The sequence below is a fragment of the Salmo trutta genome, chromosome 10 (assembly GCF_901001165.1).
Source record: "Salmo trutta chromosome 10, fSalTru1.1, whole genome shotgun sequence".
Lineage (NCBI taxonomy): Eukaryota > Metazoa > Chordata > Actinopteri > Salmoniformes > Salmonidae > Salmo > Salmo trutta.
In genome coordinates this window covers 7,357,049-7,383,634 of record NC_042966.1, presented here as the reverse complement: position 1 = coordinate 7,383,634, position 26,586 = coordinate 7,357,049, and the positions used below count along the sequence as shown (strand labels likewise).

General features: G+C 43.6%; 1 protein-coding gene across 1 annotated transcript in view; it reads left to right on the top strand.

Annotated features, from left to right (window-relative positions):
* Nucleotides 1–10,956: 10,956 nt before the first annotated feature.
* The window catches only part of LOC115200788 (transmembrane protein 150A-like), a 31,774-nt gene continuing 16,144 nt past the window's right edge, over nucleotides 10,957–26,586 (top strand). The window contains exons 1-2 of the mRNA XM_029763926.1: nucleotides 10,957–11,300; nucleotides 15,780–15,847. Of these exons, the coding sequence (XP_029619786.1) occupies nucleotides 10,957–11,300; nucleotides 15,780–15,847 (412 nt within the window). The remainder of the gene's footprint in view (nucleotides 11,301–15,779; nucleotides 15,848–26,586) is intronic.

The window sequence follows — 26,586 nt, the reverse complement described above, 5'->3', positions numbered from 1 at the left end:
ATTGCAGCCAAAATAAATGATTCACAGAGTTTAATTAACAGACATCAACTGTTCAGAGGAGACTGTGTGAATCAGGTCTTCATACAAAGAAACCACTACTAAAGGACACCAATAAGAAGAAGAAGAGACTTGCTTGGGCCAAGAAACACCAGCAATGGACATTAGACTGGTGAAAATCTGTCCTTTGGTCTGATGAGTCCTAATTTGAGATTTTTGGTTACAACCGCCGTGTCTTTGTGAGATGCAGAGTAGCTGAATGGATGATCTCTGCATGTCTGGTTCCCAACATGGAGGAGGAGGTGTGATGATGTGGGGGTGCTTTGTTGGTGACACTGTCAGCGATTTACTGAGAATTCAAGGCACACTTAACCAGCATGGCTACTACAGCATTCTGCAGCAATATGCCATCTCATCTGGTTTGCACCAAATTGGACTATAATTTGTTTTTCAACAGAACAATGACCCAACACACCTCCAGGCTGTGTAAGGGCTCTTTGACCAAGGAGGAGAGTGCTGGAGTGCTGCATCAGATGACCTGGCCTCCACAATCACCTGACCTCAACCCAATTGAGATGGTTTGGGATGAGTTGGACCGCAGAGTGAAGGAAAAGCAGCCAACAAGGGCTCAGCATGTGGGAACCCCTTCAAGACTGTTGGAAAAGCATTCCAGCTGAAGTTGGTTGCGAGAATGCCAAGTGTGTGCAAAGCTGTCGTCAAGGCTACTTTGAAGAATCTAAAATATATTTTGATTTGTTTAACACTTTTTTGCTTACTACATTATTCCATATGTGTTATTTCATAGTTTTGATGTCTTCACTATTATTCTACAATGTAGAAAATAATAAAAAATAAAGAAAAACCCTTGAATGAGTTGGTGTGTCCAAACTTTTGACTGGTACTGTATATAAAGTGTAATATTGGGATGGAAACTTACAATTAAATACATTTCAACTCTATATCTGACATGGTACAGGTATCTCCTTTTTTTAAGCCCATAACCATGTTTAGTGTATACTGTTGTTTGATAGTAGCTTTGTTAAAGACTACCGATTTTAGTCCACTGCAGTAAAAGGTCAACTGAATTATGCCTACTCGAATTTGCCTATTTTCAGCACCATGAGCTGTCCATCTTCGATTGTGCCGCGGCTGCTGTTTCTAGTTTCAGCACCACAATGTAAGTTATTCGAATCTGGCTTATTGTGAGGTCCATAACTCTGATAAATACATCAAGGGCTAGAAACATGTTTTTAATAAAATAAATTATAGTAGTAGCAAGCTATCAAAGTTGACCTCCGGTCATTCTCCTCATCTTCGCCCTCTCCTTCTCAAACTGAACAGAACATAGGCTATAGGCTGGTCTGCGCGCAAGGTATTGATTTTTTGGGGACTAGGCTTAATACATTTTAAAATCTATAGAAACCTTTGACTCTCCTCCTGAACAGCTATTTGTTAAGCAGCACACCTTTTGATCAGCAAGAGCATAGCAGGCCGGGGCTCAGAGTTTGAACATCCATTGCGGTGTGTAATGCAGCCTAGTTTTATTTATATCATCCTACCAGGTACCTTAGAAATATAAGCTCGCTCTGTGCTTCTCCAGGCATGCACTTCATAGCATATAGCCTATGGATCATTTGATTGAGGCCACACTAAATAGCTTAGAAATAAGTACCAGTGGAGGCTGCTGATGGGAGGACTGCCCACAATAATGGCTGGAATTGAGTATAATGGTTGGAATGGTATCAAACACATGAAAACCATGTATTTGATACCATTCCATTTACTCCATTCTGGCCATTATTGTAACGAACACGATGGGAGACGGAGAGCTGGTTTCAAGCACAGGGCACAGCAGGTGTTTATTGTAAAGGACCACAGGAGGAGGCAGTTAGCTGGGTCCAGGGGCAGGCAGAGGTCATACACAGGGGTCCAAAAAGGCAACAGTACAGGCAGGGAAAAGGCTAGTAACGTCATCTGGGAGATCAGGCAATAGGTCAGGCAATAGGTCGATAACAGGAAACCCAATAGGCTAAAGTACAGGTAGGGAAAAGGCGTCATTAGTGAGGCAGGCAAAAACTATCATTCACGGGAGGCGTAACTACAGGGAAACCAGCGCTCCAAATAGAAGTGTGTCACAAAACAAACAATACCTCACAATGATGGGGTGCAAAGAACTGAACTAAATAGTTTGTGATAATGACATGCAGGTGTGTGAACAGGTGATCAGAATTCAGGTGATTGGGATCTGGAGAGTGAGCTGTGTTCAGGGGATCTGTGTGTTTGAACATAGGAGCTGGAAAGTGGGCTGGAAAGTGAGCTGCGTTCAGGGGATCTTCGTGTTTCAGAGTGTGAGTTGGAAGCAGACGTTACAGTTATTATGAGCCGTCCTTCCCTAGGCAGCCTCCACTGAGACATACACTGTGGTATGTTTAGCTTGGGCACAGCTTTGTTAAATAGGGTTGTGTATTTACTGTAGGAGAGGTGTCTTCAAAGAAGGTCATAATCATGTCTTAAAATAGACTTAATTTGAGTAACTAAGTTTAGCACAACAGAAGTATGCTATCCCATTTTATGTGATGTGTGATCATTAGTGCCCCAAGTTTTCCTGACCAATTAAATAGGGAATCTTTACTGGTTAGGCCACATGGTCTTAGCCAATGAGTTGCATTCATTTTAGATGTATGTATAGAAGATTTTGCCCCCCCCCCCCGAAGTTTAAAAAGCCCTACATCTGTTTTCTCACCTAAGCGAAGGGGGATCGATTGACATTAACATTGTACTCCCTTGCAAACAATACAAGTTGAATATAGGTTCTCATACAGTATGTTGAAACTTTAAACTTCTGTTAATTTTCTTGTGTCAGCATGTTTTGCAGGTGATCCTCTTTGTTATCTTATCAGACCATGCAAAATCCAGTGCCCCATCAGTGTCAGTGTGTCACATACTGTACACATGAACACTGCGTGATCTGATCCGGATTTTCAGTGGTTGAAACCCAATATTCTCTCCCTTGTAGCCTTTTTTTAACCTCAGATACGAGACTGCTTCCCTGAGAGATTAACTCTCTGGAGTTGCGGTCATGTGTTTGGAGTTGGTTAGTGGCTGACAAAAGAGGAAAGCATAGTGCAGACCCAATTTGCTGCGGTCAAAGAATGTCCACATGACACATACAAGAGATCACTGGCCATGGGGGTGACTGTGCACTAATTCGTGTGGCCATCATTTGACTGCAGCAAAGTCATTTTACTCTCTCTGAGCACTTAGTCAATAGAACGACAAGATAAAACTATCAAACACTTTTATCAAAACTTGTCTCTAATATATTTTCAGATATGCCATGGCCCTCTACAACCAGCATGTCTGCCCCATGGATAACTGGTACAGTATTCTATAATCAACTCTCTAATGTCAATGCTGACTCACCCATAATCACTGTGTCATTATTTATAACAGAATGAACTCATCACATGTCATTATCTGTAACAAAGACAACTGGTAATCTCTCAATTGATTTCAAGTGTTCTTTATCAGAGATAGAGAAGGATAACTGTTGCCCAAACTTTCATTGTTGCGTAAAATCACTGGTTTGGTTTGTCATTGAAAATGTATTTGTTTGCAAAGGTGATAACCCCAGAAAAGAAATTAACTTTTGGCTTGTAGGGTAGTAAGGTATGATAAGTTACGACATAGAGTGTGTATCTACATGGATGTACTCACACTAGGTACTGAAACAAGGGGGATTAAGTATTCCAATATGTCAGCAGGTCTTAAACAAATCATGATTGGGGACCATTTTGTTCTTTGAGCCTCACACTGCTTTTAACTAGAAAGTGTACTCATTAACGCACACAGTTGTAGACTTCCACTCAAGAAAATGAGAAGCAAGTTTAGTGATTCTATCGTCCTTGTCAAAACCCTTAAATTCCTTCTGACATCCATGATTTAAATGTCAAACCAGCAAACTGATTATGAATTGTTATTCATCTCCACACTGTGAGCTAGAGTGAGAATATGAACTGCAAAAGGGTGAGAGAAACAGTACCTTGTCAACATGTCTGTTTATTCAGCATTAATTTGTGAGAAATTAAATAATTCATGGCGACTTGTTTCGCAAGACGGAATAGCCCATCTTAGACTCTAAACTTCCTGAGCCTGACTGCCTTATTCAAACATAGGGAGGCATGAGAGAACGGCGTGAGGAACAAATTGAGAAAAGAGGGAGATGGAGAGAAATTTGGAGAGCACAGAGAGAAGAAGGGGAGATGGGAGAAACGAGATCATATGGTCAGAGAGAGAGGAGTATAATCATGGGAGAACTAAAAAGATAATAAATATATACTGTATCGGGGACAGAGAGAGTAATGGGAAAATGGTGGGCTTTTAATGCATGACAGTGTCTAGGGTTTACAGAGAACATCCAGTCACCGACAATCCTGTGGACAAAAACAGCTCGTTGATGAGAGGTCGAAGGAGAATGGCAAGAATCGTGCAAGCTAACAGGCGAGCCATAACTGGCAAATAATAACGCAGAACAGTGGTGTGCAGAATGGCATCTCGGAACGCACAATTTGTCCTTGTCATGGATGGGCTATTGCAGCAGACTAACACACTGGGTTCCACTCCTATCAGCTAAAAACATGAAGAAGCTGTCACGGTTCCACCTGTCAACAGAGGGAAACAGAGACCGTCCTAGAGACATTAACGAAACTCAGGTGTGTCCTATTTACTCCTCATGATTTCCCTGTTAAAAGAGGTGTGTCTTCTGTTGTCCTTTGCTGAAGCTTGAATTATGTGACGTGTGCGTTTGTCTCCTGAGTGAGTTGTCGAGACTTAGTGTTTGTTGTTTTCCCAATGTTACTGTGATCCTTCCGTTACCGTTTCTCAGTAAAGTATTATGTTTATCCTTAACCACTGATTCTTCATCTGGTCTCTTCTCTGCACCTGGGTCCAACCTCACCATGACACAGAAGCGGCTCCAGTGGGCATGCGATCACCAACACTGGGAAACTGAGCGGTAGAAAAACATTGCCTGGTCTGACGAATCCCGGTTCCTGTTGCGTCATGCTGATGGCAGAGTCAGGATTTGGCATAAAGCAGCATGAGTCCATGGCCCCATCCTGCCTGGTTTCAATGGTACAGGCGGGTGGTGTAATGGTATGGGGAATGTTTTCCTGCCATACGTTAGGTCCCTTGATAGCAGTGACCAACGTTTCCATGCCCTAAAGAATTCAGGCTGTTCTGGAGACAAATGGGCGGTCTGACCCGGTACTAGGTGGGTGTACCTAATAAACTGGCCAACCGAGTGTATATCTGAATGTAGGCATACATTTAAGATATACAATATACTACACCCCCATTCCAGGAATTAAACATTGACCTACCCACTGTCACAAGACACCATTGCCCACTTACTTCAAGGTGGCTCAACTTACCCTGTCCCTATGCTCAACTTACCCCACACCCGAGGTAAGCTTTTGGACAAGCTATGTTTATAAAAGTGTTATTTTTACATGAATTCTCAGTATTTCCAATGATACACCACATCCTGAAATATATGTAGATATCCTTGTTAGAAAGAATACTGTATTTCCCTTGACGTATTAATGGGAAATGTAAAAAAATGTCTCAACGATCAATGACATCTGGCTCAATGATCCTGTCTGGAACTGCGAGAAGTAACAACGCAACCTACGTTGCTAGCTATAGTACCATGACAAAGACCAAAGCCAGGTGGGAGTACCGTTGAGGACAGTGGTTTCTTTCTATTACACGTGAAGTATCTTATAAATTAACAAAAAGAGTCCTACAAGCAGTTGTTACAACAAGAAAATAGCTTCAAGTGTTTTGTCCAAATACTTGTGGATTCTACCAATAAAGGAATGGACGACCTCACCAGAGAGGTCCAGGACCTGAAGAACAGTTTGCACTTCTCCCAGGTTCAGCTCGATGAGTTGAAACAGGAGAACAGCAGATGATAGCAAACTGTAAGTCATTGAGAGAGGACATCAGTTTTGTGTGTGAATCCATGATAACAATCTCGAGGGACAATCAAGGCAGAACAACATGGTTGTGGATGGAATTTCAGAATCTCCACAGGACTGGAAATCCCACCAGGTGATAGGACCAGGCCGATAGTGGTCAAGTTCCTGGGGTTCAAGGACAAGGTAGCTGTTCTGGAAAGGGCCAAGAACTTGAGAGGAATGTATATCTTCCTCAACAAGGATTATCCTGAAGCTGTACTCCAGAAGAGGAAAGAACTTATCTCAGCCATGAAAGCTGCCAGAGCGCGTGGGGACATTGCTTACATCTGCTACGACAGGCTCAATGTCCACCCTCCCTCCCAGAAGCCTGGAAGGGATGAGCGAGCCAAGCATATGGATCGTAACTTAAACCCTGCAGCACACACACACACACACCAATTGATTAATGGACTGCTGAATGTATATTTTTTTCTCTTGCTTTGTTTGCTCTTTTCAGTATTATGTCTGTCATTGACAACCTACCCAGGAAAGGGCTGAAAGTAGCCCATATTAATATATGTAGCCTTAGAAATAAGGTTCATGAAATCAATAACTTGCTAACATCAGATAGCAGATAGTGTTATTGAAGTGTTGTGGTTGCAGGTTCACTTGGCACATCTAGAGTGTTGCTATAGGCCACCAAGTGCTAACAGTCAGTACCTAAGTAATATGTGTGAAATGCTTGATAGTGTATGCAAGACAAAGGAGCTGATCGTGGACTACAGGAAAGGCTGGCCGAACAGGCCCCCATTAACATCAATGGGGCTGTAGTGGAGCTAGTCCACATCACCAACGATCTATCATGGTCCAAACACACCAAGACAGTCGTGAAGAGGGCACGACAACACCTTTTCCCCCTCAGGAGACTGAAAAGATTTGACATGGGTCTCTCAAAAGTTCTACAGCTGCACCATCAAGAGCATCCTGACCGATTGCATCACCGCCTGGTATGGCAACTGCTCGGCATCTGACCATAACGCGCTACAGAGGGTAATGCATATGGCCCAGTACATCACTGGGGCCAAGCTTCTTGCAGTCCAGGACCTATATAATAGGCGCTGTCAGAGGAAAGCCCATAAAATTGTCAGAGACTCTGGTCACCCAAGTTATAGACTGTTTCTCTGCTACCGCACGGCAAGCGGTACCGGAGCGCCAAGTCTAGGACTAAAAGGCTCCTTAGCAGCTTCTACCCCCAAGCCATAAAACTGCTGAACAATTAATCAAATGGTCACTGGACTATTACATTGACCCCCCCCATATGTTTTGTACACTGCAGCTATTTATTGCCTATGCATAGTCACTTCCCCCTTACCTACATGTACAAACTACCTCTAACCTGTACCCCTGCACACTGACTCGGTACCGGTACCCCCTGTTTATTGCCCCGTGTATTTATAATTTTTTCTTTAGTTTATTTGGTGAATATTTTCTTAACTCTTCTTGAACTGCACTGTTGGTTAAGGGCTAGTAAGTAAGCATTTCACGGTAAGGTCTACACTTGTTGTATTCGGCGCATGTGGGGTGTTTACAAATACTACAGGAACAAAATCATCCACATGTACCAATCACATTTTTACTAATATTGTAGAACTTTGTTCTAAAGCTGTATCCATACCCATTGGATGCAGTGATCACAACATAGTGGCTATATCCATTAAAACCATACTCCTACAGCTGGGCCTAAAATAGTGTATAAGCGATCATAGAAAGATTTTGCTGTGACTCTTATGTGGATGATGTTAAAAAAACATGTGTTGGTCTCATTAATGAGGAGCATCCAGATGCTGCACTTGTTGAATTTATAAAATTGCTTGTTAGATCTGTTAGAACTGTTTAGGCTCCATGGATTGAGGAATTTATAAACTATGGTTGAAAGAGATGGGGTAAAAGGAGTGGCTAATAAGTCAGGCTACACATCTGACTGGCTGACTTACTGCAAATTGAGAAATGATGTGACTAAACTCAACAAAAAGAAGAAGAAACTGTATTGTGAAGCCAAGATCAATGATGTAAAGAAAGATGGAAAAAAGCTTTGGAGTTCTTTAAATGAAATTATGGACAGAAAGACAAATTCAACTTTCATCAAATCAGATGGCTTATTCATCACAAAATCATTTGATGTAGACAATTATTTTCATGATTACTTCATTGGCAAACTTAGGCAGGAAATGCCAACAGTAAACAATTAGCAATTGTATTCATGCATAAAAAAAACAAATAATGAAAGAAAAGCTTTGAATGTTTGAATTTTGTAAAGTTTGTGTGGGAGAGGTGTAAAAAAGTATTGTTATCGATCAATAATGACAAACAACCTGGTATTGACAACTTAGATGGAAAGCTACTGAGGATGGTAGCTGACTCTATAGCCACTACAATCACATTTTTAATCTGAGCCTGGAGAAAAGTTTTTGGCCTCAGGCCTTGAGGGAAGCCAATGTAATTCCTCTACCCAAGAGTGGTAAAGCAGCCTTTACTGGTTCTAACAGCAAACCTATAAGCTTGTTACCAGCTCTTAGCAAACTGTTGGAAAACATTGTGTTTGACCAAATACAATGCTATTTCTCTGATAACAAATTAACAACAGACTTCCCGCATGGTTATTGTCACGACTTCTGCCAAAGTCGATGCCACTCCTTGTTTGGGTGGTGCTCGGCTGTCGACGTCACCGGTCTTCTTGCCATCATTGATCAGTTTTTCATTTTCCATTGGTTTTGTCTTCCTACACAGCTGATTCCAATCCCATTCATTACATGTTGTGTATTTAACCCTCTGTTTTCCCCTCATGTCCTTGTCAGTGATTGTTCGTATGTTATGTACTCGTGTATTTTGTATCGGTGTGCGACGGGGTATTTTTACCCATGTTATTTTTGTACGTTGGTTTTGGAGTTTAACCAGTTTAACCAAGTTGGTTTCTCCTGCACCTAACTTCCCTGCCACCTACACACACGACTATGACACCTATAGAGAAGGGCACTCAACATGTACTGCACTGACACAAATGACTGATGATTGGTTGAAAGAAATTGATAATAAGAAAATTGTGGGAGCTGTACTGTTAGATTTCAGTGCAGCCTTTGAAATTATTGACCATAATCTGTTGTTGAAAAAACGTATATGTTATGGCTTTTCAACCTCTGCCATATCGTGGATTCAGAGCTGTCAATCTAATAGAACTCAAAGGGTTTTCTTTAATGGAAGCTTCTCTAATGTCAAACATGTAAAGTGTGGTGTACCGCAAAGCAGCTCTCTAGGCCATGTGCTCTTTTATTTTTATCAATGATCTGCCACTGGCATTAAACAAAGCATGTGTGTCAGTGTATGCTGATGATTCAACCATATACGCATCATCAACCACAGTTAATGAAGTCACTGAAACCCTTAACAAAGAGTTGCAGTCTGTTTTGGAATGGGTGGCCAGTAAAAATCTAAGAGCATTTTATTTGGTACAAATTATTCCTTAAGTTCTAGACCTCAGCTGAATCTTGTTGAACAACTTGAGGAGACTAAATTACTTGGCGTTACCTTAAATTGTAAACTGTCATGGTCAAAACATATAGATTCAATGGTTGTAAAGATTGGGAGAGGTCTGCCCGTAAAAAAAGTGACACCATATCTACAGAAGAGACAGGAATGCCAATGGAGGAGGTATTGCTGTTTATATTCAGAGTAATATTTCTGTAAACAAGTTGTCATCAACCTTTTCTGAGTCAAGATTACTTTCATAGTCAAAAAGCAAGCTGAGATTTACCGCTCAGAATTGTTTTTTCAAATTACCTAAATGTTACATTAACCTAATAAAAACAGTTCTGTAGGAATGAGGTTTGTGCAGTAGGCCTAATTCATTATCAAAGCATATTGTCTATATGCCTGGCCTGCCAATATTGTTATTCTCAGACCATATTATATATCAAAACTCAAGCTTTGATAACAAAACACTTGTGAGGCACAGCTGAGCATAAAATGAAATAATTTGCAAATAGTTTTATTTTTATTCTACTGGACTGATGGTACCTGCATATGATGGTCATCATTGGTGGAAAATGTACCCAATTGTCATACATGAGTAAAAGTAAATAGAAAAGCCTTAATACCTTAATAGAAAATGACTCAAGTAAAAGTGAGTCACCCAGTAAAATACTAGTTGAGTAAAACTTGAAAAGTATTTGGTTTTAAAAATACTTAAGTAAAAAAATGAAATGTAATTGCTAAAATATCAAATTCCTTATATAAAAAATAAGAAAATGGTGCCGTCTGGTTTGCTTAATAATAGTATTATTATAATTTTTCTTCATATTATAAAGTAAACCAGACGGCACCATTTTCTTGTTTTTAATTTACGGATAGCCAGGGACACACACCAACACCCAGACATAATTTATAAACGAAGCATGTCTGTTTAGTGTGTCTGCCAGATCAGAGGCAGTAGGGATGACCAGGGATGTTCTCTTGATAAGTGCATGAATTGGACCATTTTCCTGTCCTGCTAAGCATTCAAAATGTAATGAGTACTTTTGGGTGTCAGGAAAATGTATGGAGTAAAAAGTACATAATTGTCATGACTTCCGCCGAGGTCGATCCCTCCTCCTTGTTCGGGCGGCGTTCGGCGGTCGACGTCACCGGTCTTCTAGCCATTGCCGATCTACCTTTAATTTTCCATTTGTTTTGTCTTGTTTTCCTGCACACCTGGTTTGCATTCCCTCATTACTCGTCTTGCATATTACCATCTGTTTCCCCCGATGTCTATGTATGGAATTGTTATGTGTAAATGTATGTGTACTCCAGGCTGGTTTGCGCCGGGTTATTGTAACCCGTGTGAGTTTTCTGAGTGCTGTGTTTTGTTCGCCTCAATAAAGGGCTCCATTTGCTACCCATTTCTGCTCTCCTGCGCCTGACTTCCCTGCAGCCAGTTACACACTCCTTTACAGAATTCCACGCCGGAATGATGGAGTCAGCAGGAGCAGGTACCCCTGGTAGCGGAGTTGAGGAGCGTGTCCAGAAGCACGCGGTGATGCTTCACCATCTCGGCGTCGCCATGGACCGCGTAGTCCAGACGATGGACTGCTGGGAGAGACAGAGAGTCCCTCCAGTGCCCCCACCAGCACAACAGGGGTCTCCACTACTCACCCCCTCCGCACCCGGTTCCAGTGGGATTTGTCTCACACTTCCCAAGGAGTACGATGGGACGGCCTCACACTGCCAGGGTTTCCTGCTGCAGCTGGATTTATACCTGGCGACCATTCACCCGGCTCCCTTGGGCCATGAGAGGGTGTCTTCCCTCGTCTCGTGCCTCTCGGGGAAATCTCTGGAGTGGGCCAACGCTGTGTGGGGAGAAGGAGATGCGGCGCTGGACCACTTTGAGGATTTCACCGTCTTCGACCACCCGCCTGAGGGTAGAGCGGCGGTGAATGTCTCTTCCACCTGAGGCAGGGGACGAGGAGCGCCCAGGAGTTCGCGATGGACTTTCAGACCCTGGCCGCCGGTGCGGGATGGAACGACAGGGCCCTGATCAACCACTATTGCTGCAGTTTGCGCGAGGATGTCCGTCGGGAGTTGGCCTGCAGGGACACCATCCTCACCTTTGACCAGCTGGTGGACCTGTCCATTCGGCTGGACAACCTGCTGGCTACCCGCGGACGTCCAGAACGGGATCTGTCGGTTCCATCCCCCAGCACCACCGCTTCGATACCCATGCAGCTCGGAGGTGCTGCGCTCAGGGAGACCAGAGGAGGTTCCTTCACGTGCACCATCTGTGGCCGCAGAGGTCACACTGCCGGTCGGTGTGTGAAATAGGCCTACTCCTCGATACTAAAATAGACGGGGTAGTGGAAGCTGTAGATACAGTAGGCATGGTGATTTGACCTATCCTATTGGCCAGCACAGTAGACACACTGGATTTAGCCACAGATCTCCCGGTCAGCCGGGTAGGCAGAGTTTGACTTTTCAGACAAATTAAATGGTTCGAAATGGGAACAGTTTGCCTACCCGTAGTGCAGGGCTTCTGAATCAAGTGCACCTACCGCCTACAGCGCAACACAAGATTTTAAAAAAGGAGCGCAAGCCTTTTTGCCTTAATCATTGGCTTTTCTACAGAAATGTTTGGTGATTGACTAGGAATGCCTCGACTCGTTGGTGACCACTGCTGTAAAGCTTAGAGAGTATCTCATGTCGAATGCTGTTGAAGTAATATGGCTACAGGTTCACCTGCCTCACCTAAAGCCTATTCTTGTGAGAAGTTGCTATAGACCACCAAGTGCTAAGAGTCAGTATCTGGATAATATGTTGGAGATGCTTGATAATCTATCTTATATCAACAGAGAGGTATATTTTCTGGGTGACCTAAATATTGACTGGCTTTCATCAAGCTGTCCACTCAAGAAAAAGCTTCAAACTGTAACCAGTGCCTGCAACCTGGTTCAGGTTATCAATTATATATCATAGAAAAGTGTAATTGTCTTTAGGAAAGCTGTTTTTTTAGTCAAGACTTTTGTGTATTTTAACGTAATATGTAATTGTTGTACTGCATATGTGTTTATAGTTTTGTTTAATGTTGTGTTAGTGTATGTAAGTTGTTTTGTCTGAAACGTTGTTCCTCCTGCTGCTATTGGACCAGGTCTCTCTTGGAAAAGAGATGTTATCTCAATGAGAAAAACCTGTATAAATAAAGGTCAAAGGAAAAAAATCTACCTACCAGGGTATTTATAAACAGAACAGGAGCTAAATTATCCACTTGTATTGACCACACCTTTATTAATGCTGCAGAAATCTGTTCTAAAGTAATATCCACAACCATCGGATGTAGTGATCATAATATAATAGCCATATCAAGGAAAACCACAGTTCCAAAGATTGGACCTAAAATAGTGTATAAGCGATCATACAAGAGGTTTTGCAATGATTCCTATGTTGAAGATGTGATTGTAAAAAATATTTGGTGGTCTTATGTGTGTTAAAAGGAACATCCTGATGCTGCACTTGAAGCATTTATGAAATTGCTTATAAGGTTGAGAGGGACGAGGCAAAAGGAATAGCAAATAAATCTAGCTGGACAGCCAATTGGCAAAGGTACTGTAAATTTAGAAATCACGTGACTAAACTTAACAAAAAGAAGAAGAAACTACTATGAAACAAAAATATATTATACAAAGAATGATAGTAAAAAGCTTTGGAGCACCTTAAATTCAATTTTGGCCAAAAGGCGAACTCGGATACATCATTCATTGAATCAGATGGTTCATCACGAAACTCACTGATATTGCCAAGTGCTTCAATGGTTTTTTTTCATTGGCAAGATTAGCAAATTTAGGCATGACAACAACCAATTCTGAACCTACACATTTATACATAACTGACCAAATGATGAAGTGCAAGCATTGTAATTTTGAATTATGTAAAGTTAGTGTGGTAGAAGTGAAAGAAAAAATATATATATCTCAACAATGACAAACCACCTGGCTCTGACAACTTGAATGGAAAATGACTGAGGATGATAGCGGACTATATTACCATTCCTATTTGCCATCTCTTCAATCTAAGCCTACAGGAAAGTGTGTTTCCTCAGGACTGCAGGGAAGTAAAAGTCATTCCGCTACCCAAGAATATCAAAGCACCTGGATCAAACAACCGACCAATCAGCCTGTTACAAACCCTTAGTGAACTTTTAGAAAAAATGGTGTTTGACCAGATGCAATGCTATTTCACAGTAAACAAATTAACAACAGATTTTCAGCATGCTCATGGGAAGGGCATTGAACATGTAAGGAACTTACTGTAAGGAACTTACACAAATGAAATTGAAATTGATGATAATAATAATAAGATTGTGGGAGCTGTTTTGTTACACCTCAGTGCTGCTTTTGATTTTATCGTCATAATCTGCTGCCAGAATAATGTATGTGTTATGGCTTTACGTCCGCTGCTATATTGTGGATCGAGAGTTACCCGTCTAACATAACACAGAGGGTGTTCTTTAATGGAAGCCTCTCCAACCTAATCCAGGTAGAGTCAGGCATTCCCCAGGGCAGTTGTCTAGGCCCTCACTTTTTTCAATCTTTACTAATGACCTGCCAAAGACACTGAGTAAAGCCTGTGTGTCTATGTATGCTGATGACTCAAAACTGTACATGTCAGCTACAACAGCAAGTGAAATCACTGCAACACTTAACAAAGAGCTGCAGTCAGTTTCAGAATGGGTGGCAAGAAAATACCTGGTCCTAAATATATAAAAAACTAAAATCATTGTACTTGGGACAAATCATTCACTAAACCCTAAACCTGAACTTAGTCTTGTAATAAATAATGTGGAAATTGAGCAAGTTGAGGAGACTAAACTGCTTGGTGTAAGCCTGGATTGTAAACTGAAGTGGTCAAAAGATATTGATGCAATGGTAGCTAAGATGGGGAAAGGTCTTTCCATAATAAAGCGCTGCTCTGCTTTCTTGACATCGCTATCAACAAAACAAGTACTACAGGCCCTAGTTTTGTCGCACCTGGACTACTGTCCAGTCATATGGTCAAGTGCCACAAAGAGAGACAGAACAAAGCAGCATGGCTGGCCCTTAGATGTACACGGAGAGGCAGCATTGTTAATATGCATGTCAATCTCTCCTGGCTCAGGGTGGAGGAGAGATTGGACTGTGAAGAAACACACAGGCGCACACACAGCATTCGCAAACACATGCTAAAACACGCACATACATTTTAATATTGTTGTTTTGCTGTATTATTGATTTTGTGTTGTAGATATGTTATGGTAGAGTAGTGTGTAATAATGTGTTATGTATTGTTTTATTGTGTGTAATTGGACCTCAGGAAGAGTAGCTGCTGCCTTAAATACAAATACAAAATATATTTATGAGCAATTAAGAGCAAACCGAAATAGCTTGTGTCAACTTGAGCTAGCTTACTAGCTAGTAAGTAAATGTTAGTCAGCTAGTTTGTTAGGCAAGAAAAGATGCAGTAATTCAACAGTAGTTCAACAATTATCCATAATGCAGTGCAATCTACAGCAGTAAAACACATTGACGGTATTTTACTGTGCATTCTACCCTATTTCTACTGTTGAAATTACATAAAAGTTGTACAGTGTGTGTGGGAGAGAGAGAAAGAAATATGCCCACACTTGCCAGCCTTGAACAGAAATCTCTGTCAATGAGGATGAGACCTCTGCCCTCTGGCAGGAAGTGAAACGTTTTGTTAAGTTGATCCTCCATGAGCCTTTGAAATGTCATTATATTGACTTGTAGAATGTCAACAAGAAGTGTTGTGCTCGCACCTTTTACAGGTGCTATATATTAAGTCTGTGAGTGACTGGGTTTCTGTGCGCTGGTCAGTGTTTCATACTGTGGAATGTTTTTACCTGTGTGTGGGAAGGTGAGATTGTGTTTATCCTATGTTTGGGTTTTCTCAATGTTCTTGACATTCCTTAATAATCTAAACTGACTTCCTCTCCTTGTCTTCTTCCCCTCATCTGCACTGATCTGAAAACCCAGGATAAGTGAATGCAATGCGGTGGACACCTGCTAGGACTTCAACATAATGAGTGCATGTACAGGAAAGCAGACGAGAAAAGGAAGTCTCTTGAGAGTACTGAGATGCAGCCAATATATTCTCAACTGTGTGCCTGAGAATCTGCTCACCATGTTACCCATCTACATGAGGTGGTCTGTTGTCTCTGCCAGACTCTTCCCCAGGGGGAAACATGTCCGGGTCTGTTTCAGTGCCAAAAGGTTCAGACACTAACTGATCCCTCTGTTTCCATTGCAGTAAGTGTGGGACCCAGCCCCCGGAGAGTTGCTTCTTCAGCCTCTTCTGCAGTACTGGATGCTTCATGGGTATGTACCAGTACATTTCCTGTTTATTTTGGGAAGGAAGAGTGATGCTTCATTAAGTCCATTATGAGCTTGCTGTATCCTAATTCTTAATGGACTGACTGCTATAAAGCCAGTTAAAATGATTTGTCGGGCAGAAAGTTGTTATAGTTTGGATTACAATGCAGATCGATGACTACTTCTGATGATGGCTATCCACTTAGTCATACCCAGTACACTGTACATAACTGTCAGTATTTCTGTAGTTCTGTCGTCCTCTTCTTATACTTTTACTGTAGAAGTAAAAGAGTGGCCTCACTGGGCCTCCCTAAATGTAGTTGTTAAAGCTCCAGGTCGATGTTTTTCCAGCTGTGACTGTGCTCTAACCAGTTCTCTGTTCCACAAACAGAAAGCTATGCCCGAAAACCCTCCATGGTCCCAGCTAACCCCTGTACTCCACTATCTGAAAGGAGCACTTTTTGTATGTGGCCCCCACTCCAACCTCACGTGAACTAAAAGCAGCAGCCCGACTGTGGGCAACTGCAGCAGTGCTGCTTCTTTTTCACAGACTGTGCCTTTTTGGAATATTCAGCCTCAGAAACCTTAACTGCCGAGGAATTTCCCAAATAAGGACTGGAGACCTTAAACCTATGATTAGCTTATTGAACCCTGTTCAAATGTACAGTATTTATGTACAGTATTTGCAATTGTATAATTTGTACTGTTGATCCACACAAACCAAGTTTCTCCCCTCCCCAGTACAGTTGGAATGGGCTGGTTTTGAAGTGATAATCAAACAGTACAGTACATGCAATATCCCCCACGGTTAAGTTTGTTTGAACAGGCCTCTCTTATGTCGAGTAGCGGTTAGAGGAACTGCTTGCGGGTTGAAGAGCTAGTGATCACATACTCAAACAGACTAAAAGAACACACCACCAAAAAAGCCACAAAGGGCTGGTTAGTGGTTTGAGGGTCTTGAAATATGGTGCAACATAATTACACTTTATGGTTATTCTTTTGGATTTGGAGGCCAGAGGGCAATGCTCACTGTGAGGTATATCAGATAAGGTTAAACGTGAACAAGGCACACCTGTTTCCTATACGTTTTTTTTAAGAGAAAACGCAGGAATTTGGAAACTTGTCATTAGCCTGTCTCTGCTGTTTCTGTGTGTGTGTGTGTGTGTGTGTGCGTGTGCGTGTGCGTGTGTGTGCGCACGCACGCATGCATTTATTTAACTTGTATTTAACTAGGCAAGTCAGTTAAGAACAATTCTTACTTACAATGACGGCCTACCAAAAAGGCAAAAGGCCTCCTGCGGGGATGGGATTAAAAAATGTAAAAATAAATATAGGACAAAATACACATCATGACAAGAGAGACAACACTGCATAAAGAGAGACCTAAAGACAACAACATCGCAAGGCAGCAACACACGACAACACAGCATGGTAGCAACACAACATGACAAGAACATGGTAGCAACACAACATGGTAGCAGCACAAAACATGGAACAAGCATTATTGGGCACAGACAACAGCTCAAAGGGCAAGAAGGTAGAGACAACAATACATCACGCAAAGCAGCCACAACTGAGTGTCCATGATTGAGTCTTTGAATGAAGAGAGTGAGATAAAACTGTCCAGTTTGAGTGTTTGCAGCTTGTTCCAGTCGCTGGCTGCAGCGATCTGAAAAGACGAGAGACCCAGGGATGTGTGTGCTTTGGGGACATTTAACAGAATGTGACTGGCAGAATGGGTGTTGTATGTGGACGATGAGGGCTACAGTAGATATCTCAGATAGGGGGGAGTGAGGCCTGAGAGGGTTTTATAAATAAGCATCAACCAGTGGGTCTTGCGACAGGTATACAGAGATGACCAGTTTACAGTGGAGTATAGAGTGCATCTCTGTCCTATGAGGAGCATTGGTGGCAAATCTGATAGCCGAATTGTAAAGAACATCTAGCCGCTCGAGGGCACCCTTACCTGCCGATCTATAAATTATGTCTCTGTAATCTAGCATAGGTAGGATGGTCATCTGAATCAGGGTTAGTTTGGCAACTGGGGTGAAAGAGGAGCGATAGAGGAAATCAAGTCTAGATTTAACTTTAGCCTGCAGCTTTGATATGTGCTGAGAAAAGGACAGTGTACCGTCTAGCCATACTCCCAAGTACTTGTATGAGGTGACTACCTCAAGCTCTAAGCCCTCAGAGGTAGTAATCACACCTGTGGAGAGAGGGGCATTCTTCTTACCAAACCACATGATCTTTGTTTTGGAGGTGTTCAGAACAAGGTTAAGGGTAGGGAAAGCTTGTTGGACACCAAGAAAGCTTTGTTGTAGAGTGTTTAAGACAAAATACGGGTAGGGGCCAGCTAAGTGTAAGACTGTATCATCTGTATATAAATGGATTAGAGCGTGTCCTACTGCCTGAGCTATGTTATTGATGTAAATTGAGAAGAGCGTGGGGCCTAGGATCGAGCCTTGGGGTACAACCTTGGTGACAGGCAGTGGCTGAGACAGCAGATGTTCTGGCTTTATACACTGCGCTCTTTGAGAGAGGTAGTTAGCAAACCAGGCCAAAGACCCCTCAGAGACACTAATACTCTTTAGCCGGCCCACAAGAATGGAATGGTCTACCGCAGTGGTTCCAAAACTTTTTATAGACCCGTACCCTTCAAATATTCAACGTCCAGCTGCGTACCCCCTCTAGCACCAGGGTCAGCGCACTCTCAAATGTTGTTTTTTTGCCATCATTGTAAGCCTGCCACACACACTATGTATGATACATTTATTAAACATAAGAATGAGTGTGAGTTTGTGTCACAACCCTGCTTGTGGGAAGTGACAAAGAGCTCTTATAGGACCAGGGCATAAATAATAATATAATAATAATCCATAATTTTGCTCTTTATTTAGCCATCTTACATATAAAACCTTATTTGTTTATAAAACATTGTGAATACCTCACCACAGGTTAATGAGAAGGGTGTGCTTGAAAGGTTGCACATAACTCTGCAGTGTGGGGTTGTATTGGAGAGAGTCTCAGTCTTAAACCATTTTCCACACACAGTCTGTGTCTGTATTTAGTTTTAATGACAGTGAGGGCTGAGAATCTACTCTCACATAGGTACGTGGTTGCAAAGGGCATCATTGTCTTAACAGTGCGATTTTCCAAGGCAAGAAACTCTGAACGTAGCCCTTTCCAGAAATCTGGCAGTGGCTTCTGATTAAATAAAATTTTCACAGAACCGCTTGTTGCAATTTCGATCAGGCTCCCTTGTTCAGATATCGGTAAGTGGACTGGAGGCAGGACATGAAAGGGATAACGAATCCAGTTGTTTGTGTCGTCCGTTTCAGGGAAGTACCTGCGTAATTGTTCACCCAGCTCACTCAGGTGCTTTGCTATATCACATTTGACATTGTCCATAAGCTTGAGTTCATATGCACACAAAAAAATCATACAGTGATGGAAAGACCTGTGTGTTGTCCTTGTTAATGCAGACAGAAAAGAGCTCCAACTTCTTAATCATAGCCTCAATTTTGTCCCACACATTGAATATAGTTGTGGAGAGTCCCTGTAATCCTAGATTCAGATCATTCAGGCGAGAAACTTGTCATCATGCCAGTGGTCAGACAAGTGAAAATGATGGTCAATAAAGAAGAGTTTAAGCTCGTCTCTCAATAAAAAAACTGTCAATACTTTGCCCCTTGATAACCAGCACCAGCAGTATGTTGTAAAAGCTTTGCATGGTCACTGACCATATTATTGCATAATGGAGAAAATACACGAGAGTTCAGGGGCCTTGCTTTAACAAAGTTAACCATTTTCACTGTAGTATCCAAAACGTCTTTCAAGCTGTCAAGCATTCCCTTGGCAGCAAGATCCTTTCGGTGGATGCTACAGTGTAACCAAGTGGCGTCAGGAGCAACTACTTGCACAAGCATTACCACTCCACTATGTCTCCCTGTCATGGCTTTTGCGCCATCAGTACAGATACCAACACATCTTGACCACCAAAGTCTATTTGATGTCACAAAGCTGTCCAATACTTTAAAACTATCCTCTCAAGTTGTCCTGGTTTCCAGAAGAGGATGTCTTCTTAATTGACACCCCCATAAACATAACAGACATATACCAGGAGCTGTGCCAGGCCCGTCACGTCTGTTGACTCATCCAGCTGTAACGCATATAATTAACTGGATTGTAGGCTAAGCAGTAATTGTTCCAAAACATCTCCTGCCATGTCACCGATGCGTCGTGAAACAGTGTAGTTTGATGAAGGCATTGTCTGTATAGTTTTTTTGGCCTTTCCCCCAGCATTTTCCCAGCCATATCCGCGACAGCAGGAAGAATTAAGTCCTCCACAATAGTATGGGGCCTGCCTGTCCTAGCCAGTTGGTAGCTCACCATATAAGACGCTTCTATCCCCTTCTTATTAATGGTATCTGTTGCTTTTACACTTGTCTTAATACGTGAAAGTTGTCTTTATTCTCGCTCTTGTGGCTTATTTTTCAAATTGTCATGTTTCATTTCTAAATGTCTGCGCAAGAGTGAAGGTTTCCCGCGAGAGAGTGTGATTGGATATTAATTATTTGACTAGGCTACCTGTATTTCATATTATGTTATTTCACTGAACACTAGATGGTTTAATTTTATTTTTGGCAGTGAAACGAGGCTACTCAGACGAGGAAAAAGAACTCACCCAAATAATAAAATATAAATGTACTGTTTTTTGGAATATTTATATAATTTTTTTATTTAAAGAAAAATGTGAATCACATTTTTATTTGGCATACCCCCCGACGGCATTGCGCGTACCCCTTGGAGTTTGGGAATACCTGGTCTACCGTATCAAAAGATCTGGCCAATAAAAATAGCAGGACAACATTGCTTTGAATCAAGGGCAATGGTGACATCATTGAGGACCTTTAAGGTTGCAGTGACACATCCATAACCTAAGCGGAAACCAGATTGCATACCAGAGAGAATACTAGTAGACATCAAGAAAGCCAGTCAGTTGATTATTGACAAGTTTTTCCAACACTTTTGATAAACAGGGCAAAATAGAAATAGGCCTATAACAGTTTAAAACAAAAAGAGGGAGAAGCGTCGGGGCTAGTCGCATTAGAAGGGGTGAGAGATGGACGGGCAAGGAGGCATGGCCGATTCAAATAGGAATCCTTACTTAATGAAGTGGTGATTAAAGAGCTCAGCGATGTGCTTCTTGTCAGTAACAACCGCATCATCAACATTAAGGGACATGGGCAGCTGTGAGGAGGAGGGTTTATTCTCCAGGTCTTTAACCGTTTTCCAGAACTTCTTGGGGTTAGACCCATAGAGAGAGAACTGCTCCTTAAAGTAACTAACTTTGGCCTTCCAGATAGCCTGAGTGCACTTATTTCTCATTTGCTTGAACGAGAGCCAGTCAGCCTGAATATGCGTGTGCCGAGCCTTTCGCCAAATGCAATTCTTGAGGTGGAGTAACTCTGCAAGATCACAGTCGAACCAGGGGCTGAACCTGTTTTTAATTCTAATTTTCTTTATGGGGGCGTGTTTGTTAACAATACCACTGAAAATACAAAAAAAAGAAGTCCAACCGTCTTCGACAGAGGGATCAAGCTGATTATATACCATTTTACAGAGGCCAGTTCATGAAGGAAGGCTTGCTCATTCAAGTTTTTTTAGCAAGCGTCGATGACAAATCAGGACAGGTTGTTTCACTATGCAGCCATTATGAACACAGGCTGTAAAACAGTGATCACTATGGTCATTCTTAAAGCTCATGGTTTGTTATGTGGTATGTAGCCAGTAATAAATCATCATAGTCAACATCTTGGAAAATATTTTGCAGCTTACAGCAGAAGCAAAGAATTTTGTGAATTTGAAATGGATTACAAACATTCACTCACATTCACACAGTGTTCTGATCAGTTGCACATCTACAGTACTTCAAATATCTTAATGACCTGTTGAAAGCATAAACAAACCCAGTACGACAAGCAGAACCTGTGAGGTCATCCAGTCCTGTGAGACCTATTTCTTAACTCTTTTAAAACCAGGCAGGTTAGGGGTCAGAGAGAAAAGGACAGGGTCATATTTACTGTTCTTTTAGTAGGCTTTTAGCATACTCTAACAGTGGAATTGTGTTCTTTGTTTTACTTACTACAGGTGACACACATACACACACCTCGGAAATCTCCCACACTGTCACGACTTCCACCGAAGTCGGTTCCTCTCCTTGTTCGGGCGGCGTTTGGCGGTCGGCGTCACGGGTCTTCTAGCCATCGTCGATCCATTTTTCATTTTCCATTTGTTTAATCTTGTTTTCCTACACACCTGGTTCTCATTTCCCTCATTAAGTGTTGTGTATTTAATCCTCTGTTCCCCCCCATGTCTTGGTGTGGAATTGTTTGTTGTAAGTTCTTGTGCACATGTTTACTGCTGCGCGTCAGGTTTTGGACCCATGTTGGTTATTTCTTTATGCCGTTGGTTTTGAAATTAAACTGCTCCGGCTATTACCTAGTTCTGCTCTCCTGCATCTGACTTCATTGCCACCAGTTACGCACCCCTTTACAGAATTCCACACCACACCATGGAGTCAGCAGGAGCAGGTACCCCGGGTATAGGAGTCAAGGAGCGCGTCAGAGAACACGCAGCGATGCTACAACATCTCGGCGTCGCGATGGACCGAGTCATCCAAACCATGGACCGCTGGGAGAGACAGGGCCTCCACCAGCACAACAGGGGTTCCCACTACTCGTCCCTCCTGTACCCGGTCCCAGTGAGATGCGTCTCGCCCTTCCCGGGGATTATGATGGGACGGCGGCACGGTGCCAGGGGTTCCTGCTACAGCTGGACCTATACCTGGGCACCGTTTACCCGGCTCCCTCGGGAAGGGAGAGGGTGTCCGCCCTCGTCTCGTGCCTCTCAGGGAGAGCTCTGGAGTGGGCTAACGCCGTGTGGGGTGAGGGAGATGTGGCGTTGGACGACTTCACAGAGTTTACCCGCCGCTTCCGGGCAGTCTACGACCACCCGCCCAAGGGCAGAGCGGCGGGTGAACATCTTTTCCTCCTGAGGCAGGGGACGAGGAGTGCCCAGGAGTTCGACCCTGGAATTTCAGACCCTGGCCGCAGGAGCGGGATGGAACGACAGGGCCCTTATCGACCACTACCGTTGCAGCCTGCCCAAGGATGTCCGTCGGGAGTTGGCCTGCAGGGATACCACCCTCACCTTCGACCAGCTGGTGGAGCTGTCCATTCGGTTGGATAACCTGCTGGTCATCCGCGGACGTCCAGAGAGGGCTCTGTGGATTCCCTCTCTCAGCACCACCGCTCCGGTGCCTATGGAGCTGGGAGGTGCTGCGCTCAGGGAGGCCAGAGGAGGGGTGTCACGTGTACCATCTGTGGCGGCAGAGGTCACACTGCTGGTCGGTGTTGGGTTGGTTCCTCTAAGGATTGAGGCAGCAGGCAGGGCACTCTGGCGTCGCCCCAGGTGAGCATGCACCACTCTCATCCAGAGTCCTCTGTTGTACACCTGTTTGTGCATGTTTACTTTCCTGAGTTTTCCCCGCATTCCCAGCATAAGGCGCTCGTCAATTCAGGCGCGGCTGGGAATTTTATCGACAGAGCATTCGCCCATAGGTTAGGGATTCCTATTGTTCCAGAGGTTAGGCCTTTCCCAGTTCACGCTCTGGACAGTCGACCATTAGGGTCCGGGGTAATTAGGGAAGCTACCATCACCCTGGGCATGGTGACGCAGGGGGGTCACGAGGAGAGAATCAGTCTCTTCCTCATTGACTCTCCTGCGTTTCCCGTGGTACTAGGCCTTCCCTGGTTAGCTCGTCATGACCCCACCATTTCATGGCAACAGAGGGCTCTCATGGGGTGGTCGCGAGAGTGCTCAGGGAGGTGTTTAGGGGTTTCCGTTTGTGCTACTATGGTGGAGAGTCCAGACCAGGTCTCCACCGTGCGCATTCCCCCAGAATATGCCGATTTGGCTCTCGCTTTCTCCAAAAAGAAGGCGACTCAATTACCACCCCATCGACTGGGGGATTGTGCGATAAATCTCCTGGTAGACGCTGCACTTCCCAGGAGTCACGTATATCCCCTGTCACAGGTGGAGACGGCGGCTATTGAAACCTATGTCTCCGAACCCCTGCGTCAGGGGTACATTCGGTCCTCCACTTCACCCGCCTCCTCGAGTGTCTTTTTTGTGAAGAAGAAGGAGGGAGGTCTGCGCAAGTGTATTGACTACCGAGGCCTAAATCAGACCACGGTGAGGTACAGTTACCCGCTACCTCTTATCGCCACGGCGATTGAGTCAATGCACGGGGCGCGCATCTTCACCAAACTACAGTGAGGGAAAAAAGTATTTGATCCCCTGCTGATTTTATACATTTGCCCACTGCCAAAGAAATGATCAGTCTATAATTTTAATGCTAGGTTTATTTGAACAGAATAACAACAAAAAAATCCAGAAATACAAGTTAAAAATGTTATACATTGATTTGCATTTTGATGAGGGAAATAAGTATTTGACCCCTCTGCAAAACATGACTTAGTACTTGGTGGCAAAACCCTTGTTGGCAATCACAGAGGTCAGACGTTTCTTGTAGTTGGCCACCAGGTTTTGCACACATCTCAGGAGGGATTTTGTCCCACTCCTCTTTGCAGATCTTCTCCAAGTCATTAAGGTTTCGAGGCGGACGTTTGGCAACTCCAACCTTCAGCTCCCTCCACAGATTTTCTATGGGATTAAGGTCTGGAGACTGGCTAGGCCACTCCAGGACCTTAATGTGCTTCTTCTTGAGCCACTCCTTTGTTGCCTTGGTCGTGTGTTTTGGGTCATTGTCATGCTGGAATACCCATCCACGACCCATTTTCAATGCCATGGCTGAGGGAAGGAGGTTCTCACCCAAGATTTGACGGTACATGGCCCCGTCCATCGTCCCTTTGATGCGGTGAAGTTGTCCTGTCCCCTTAGCAGAAAAACACCCCCAAAGCATAATGTTTCCACCTCCATGTTTGATGGTGGGAATGGTGTTCTTGGGGTCATAGGCAGCATTCCTCCTCCTCCAAACCCGGCGAGTTGAGTTGATGCCAAAGAGCTCCATTTTGGTGTCATCTGACCACAACACTTTCACCCAGTTCTCCTCTGAATCATTCAGATGTTCATTGGCAAACTTCAGATGGGCATGTATATGTGCTTTCTTGAGCAGGGGGACCTTGCGGGCGCTGCAAGATTTCAGTCCTTCACGGCGTAGTGTTTTATCAATTGTTTTCTTGGTGACTATGGTCCCAGCTGCCTTGAGATCATTGACAAGATCCTCCCATGTAGTTCTGGGCTGATTCCTCACTGTTCTCATGATCATTGCAACTCCACGAGGTGAGATCTTGCATGGAGCCCCAGGCCAAGGGAGATTGACAGTTCTTTTGCGTTTCTTCCATTTGCGAATAATCGCACCAACTGTTGTCACCTTCTCACCAAGCTGCTTGGCGATGGTCTTGTAACCCATTCCAGCCTTGTGTAGGTCTACAATCTTGCCCCTGACATCCTTGGAGAGCTCTTTGGTCTTGGCCATGGTGGAGAGTTTGGAATCTGATTGATTGATTGCTTCTGTGGACAGGTGTCTTTTATACAGGTAACAAGCTGAAATTAGGAGCACTCCCTTTAAGAGTGTGCTCCTAATCTCAGCTCATTACCTGTATAAAAGACACCTGGGAGCCAGAAATCTTTCTGATTGAGAGGGAGTCAAATAGTTATTTCCCTTATTAAAATGCAAATCAATTTATAAAATTTTTGACATGCATTTTTCTGGATTTTTTTGTTGTTATTCTGTTTCTCACTGTTCAAATAAACCTACCATTAAAATTATAGACGGATAATTTCTTTGTCAGTGGGCAAACATACAAAATCAGCAGGGGATCAAATACTTTTTTCCCTCACTGTAGATCTCAGGAGCGCTTACAACCTGGTGCGTATCAGGGAGGGAGACGAGTGGAAGACGGCGTTCAGTACAACCTCAGGGCATTATGAGCACCTCGTCATTGATGAATGCTCCATCAGTCTTCCAAGCCTTTGTAGACAAGATCTTCAGGGACCTGCACGAGCAGGGTGTAGTGGTGTATATTGATGACATTCTGATATACTCCGCTACACGCGCCGAGCATGTGTCCCTGGTGCGCAGGGGGCTTGGTCGACTGTTGGAGCATGACCTGTACGTCAAGGCTGAGAAGTGCCTGTTCTTCCAACAGTCCGTCTCTTTCCTAGGGTACCGCATTTCCACCTCAGGGGTGGAGATGGAGAGTGACCACATTTAAGCCGTGCATAATTGGCTGACTCTCACCACGGTAAAGGAGGTGCAGCGGTTTCTAGGGTTTGCCAATTACTACCAGAGTTTCATCCGGGGTTTTGATCAGGTAGCGGCTCACATTACCTCACTGCTGAATGGAGAACTGGTGTTTTTGCCGTGGTCGGCTGAGACGGACAGGGCTTTTGGTCACCTGAGGGCTCTGTTTACCTCAGCTCCCGTGCTGGCCCATCCAGATCCCTCTTTGGCGTTCATAGTGGAGGTGGACATGTCCGAGCCAGGGATAGGAGCCGTGCTATCTCAGCGCTCAGGTACGCCACCGAAGCTCCGCCCCTGTGCTTCTCGAGGAAGCTCAGCCCGGTGGAGCGAAACTATGACGTGGGGGACCGGGAGCTGTTGGCTGTGGTCAAGGCTCTGAAGGCGTGGAGACATTGGCTTGAGGGGGCTAAACACC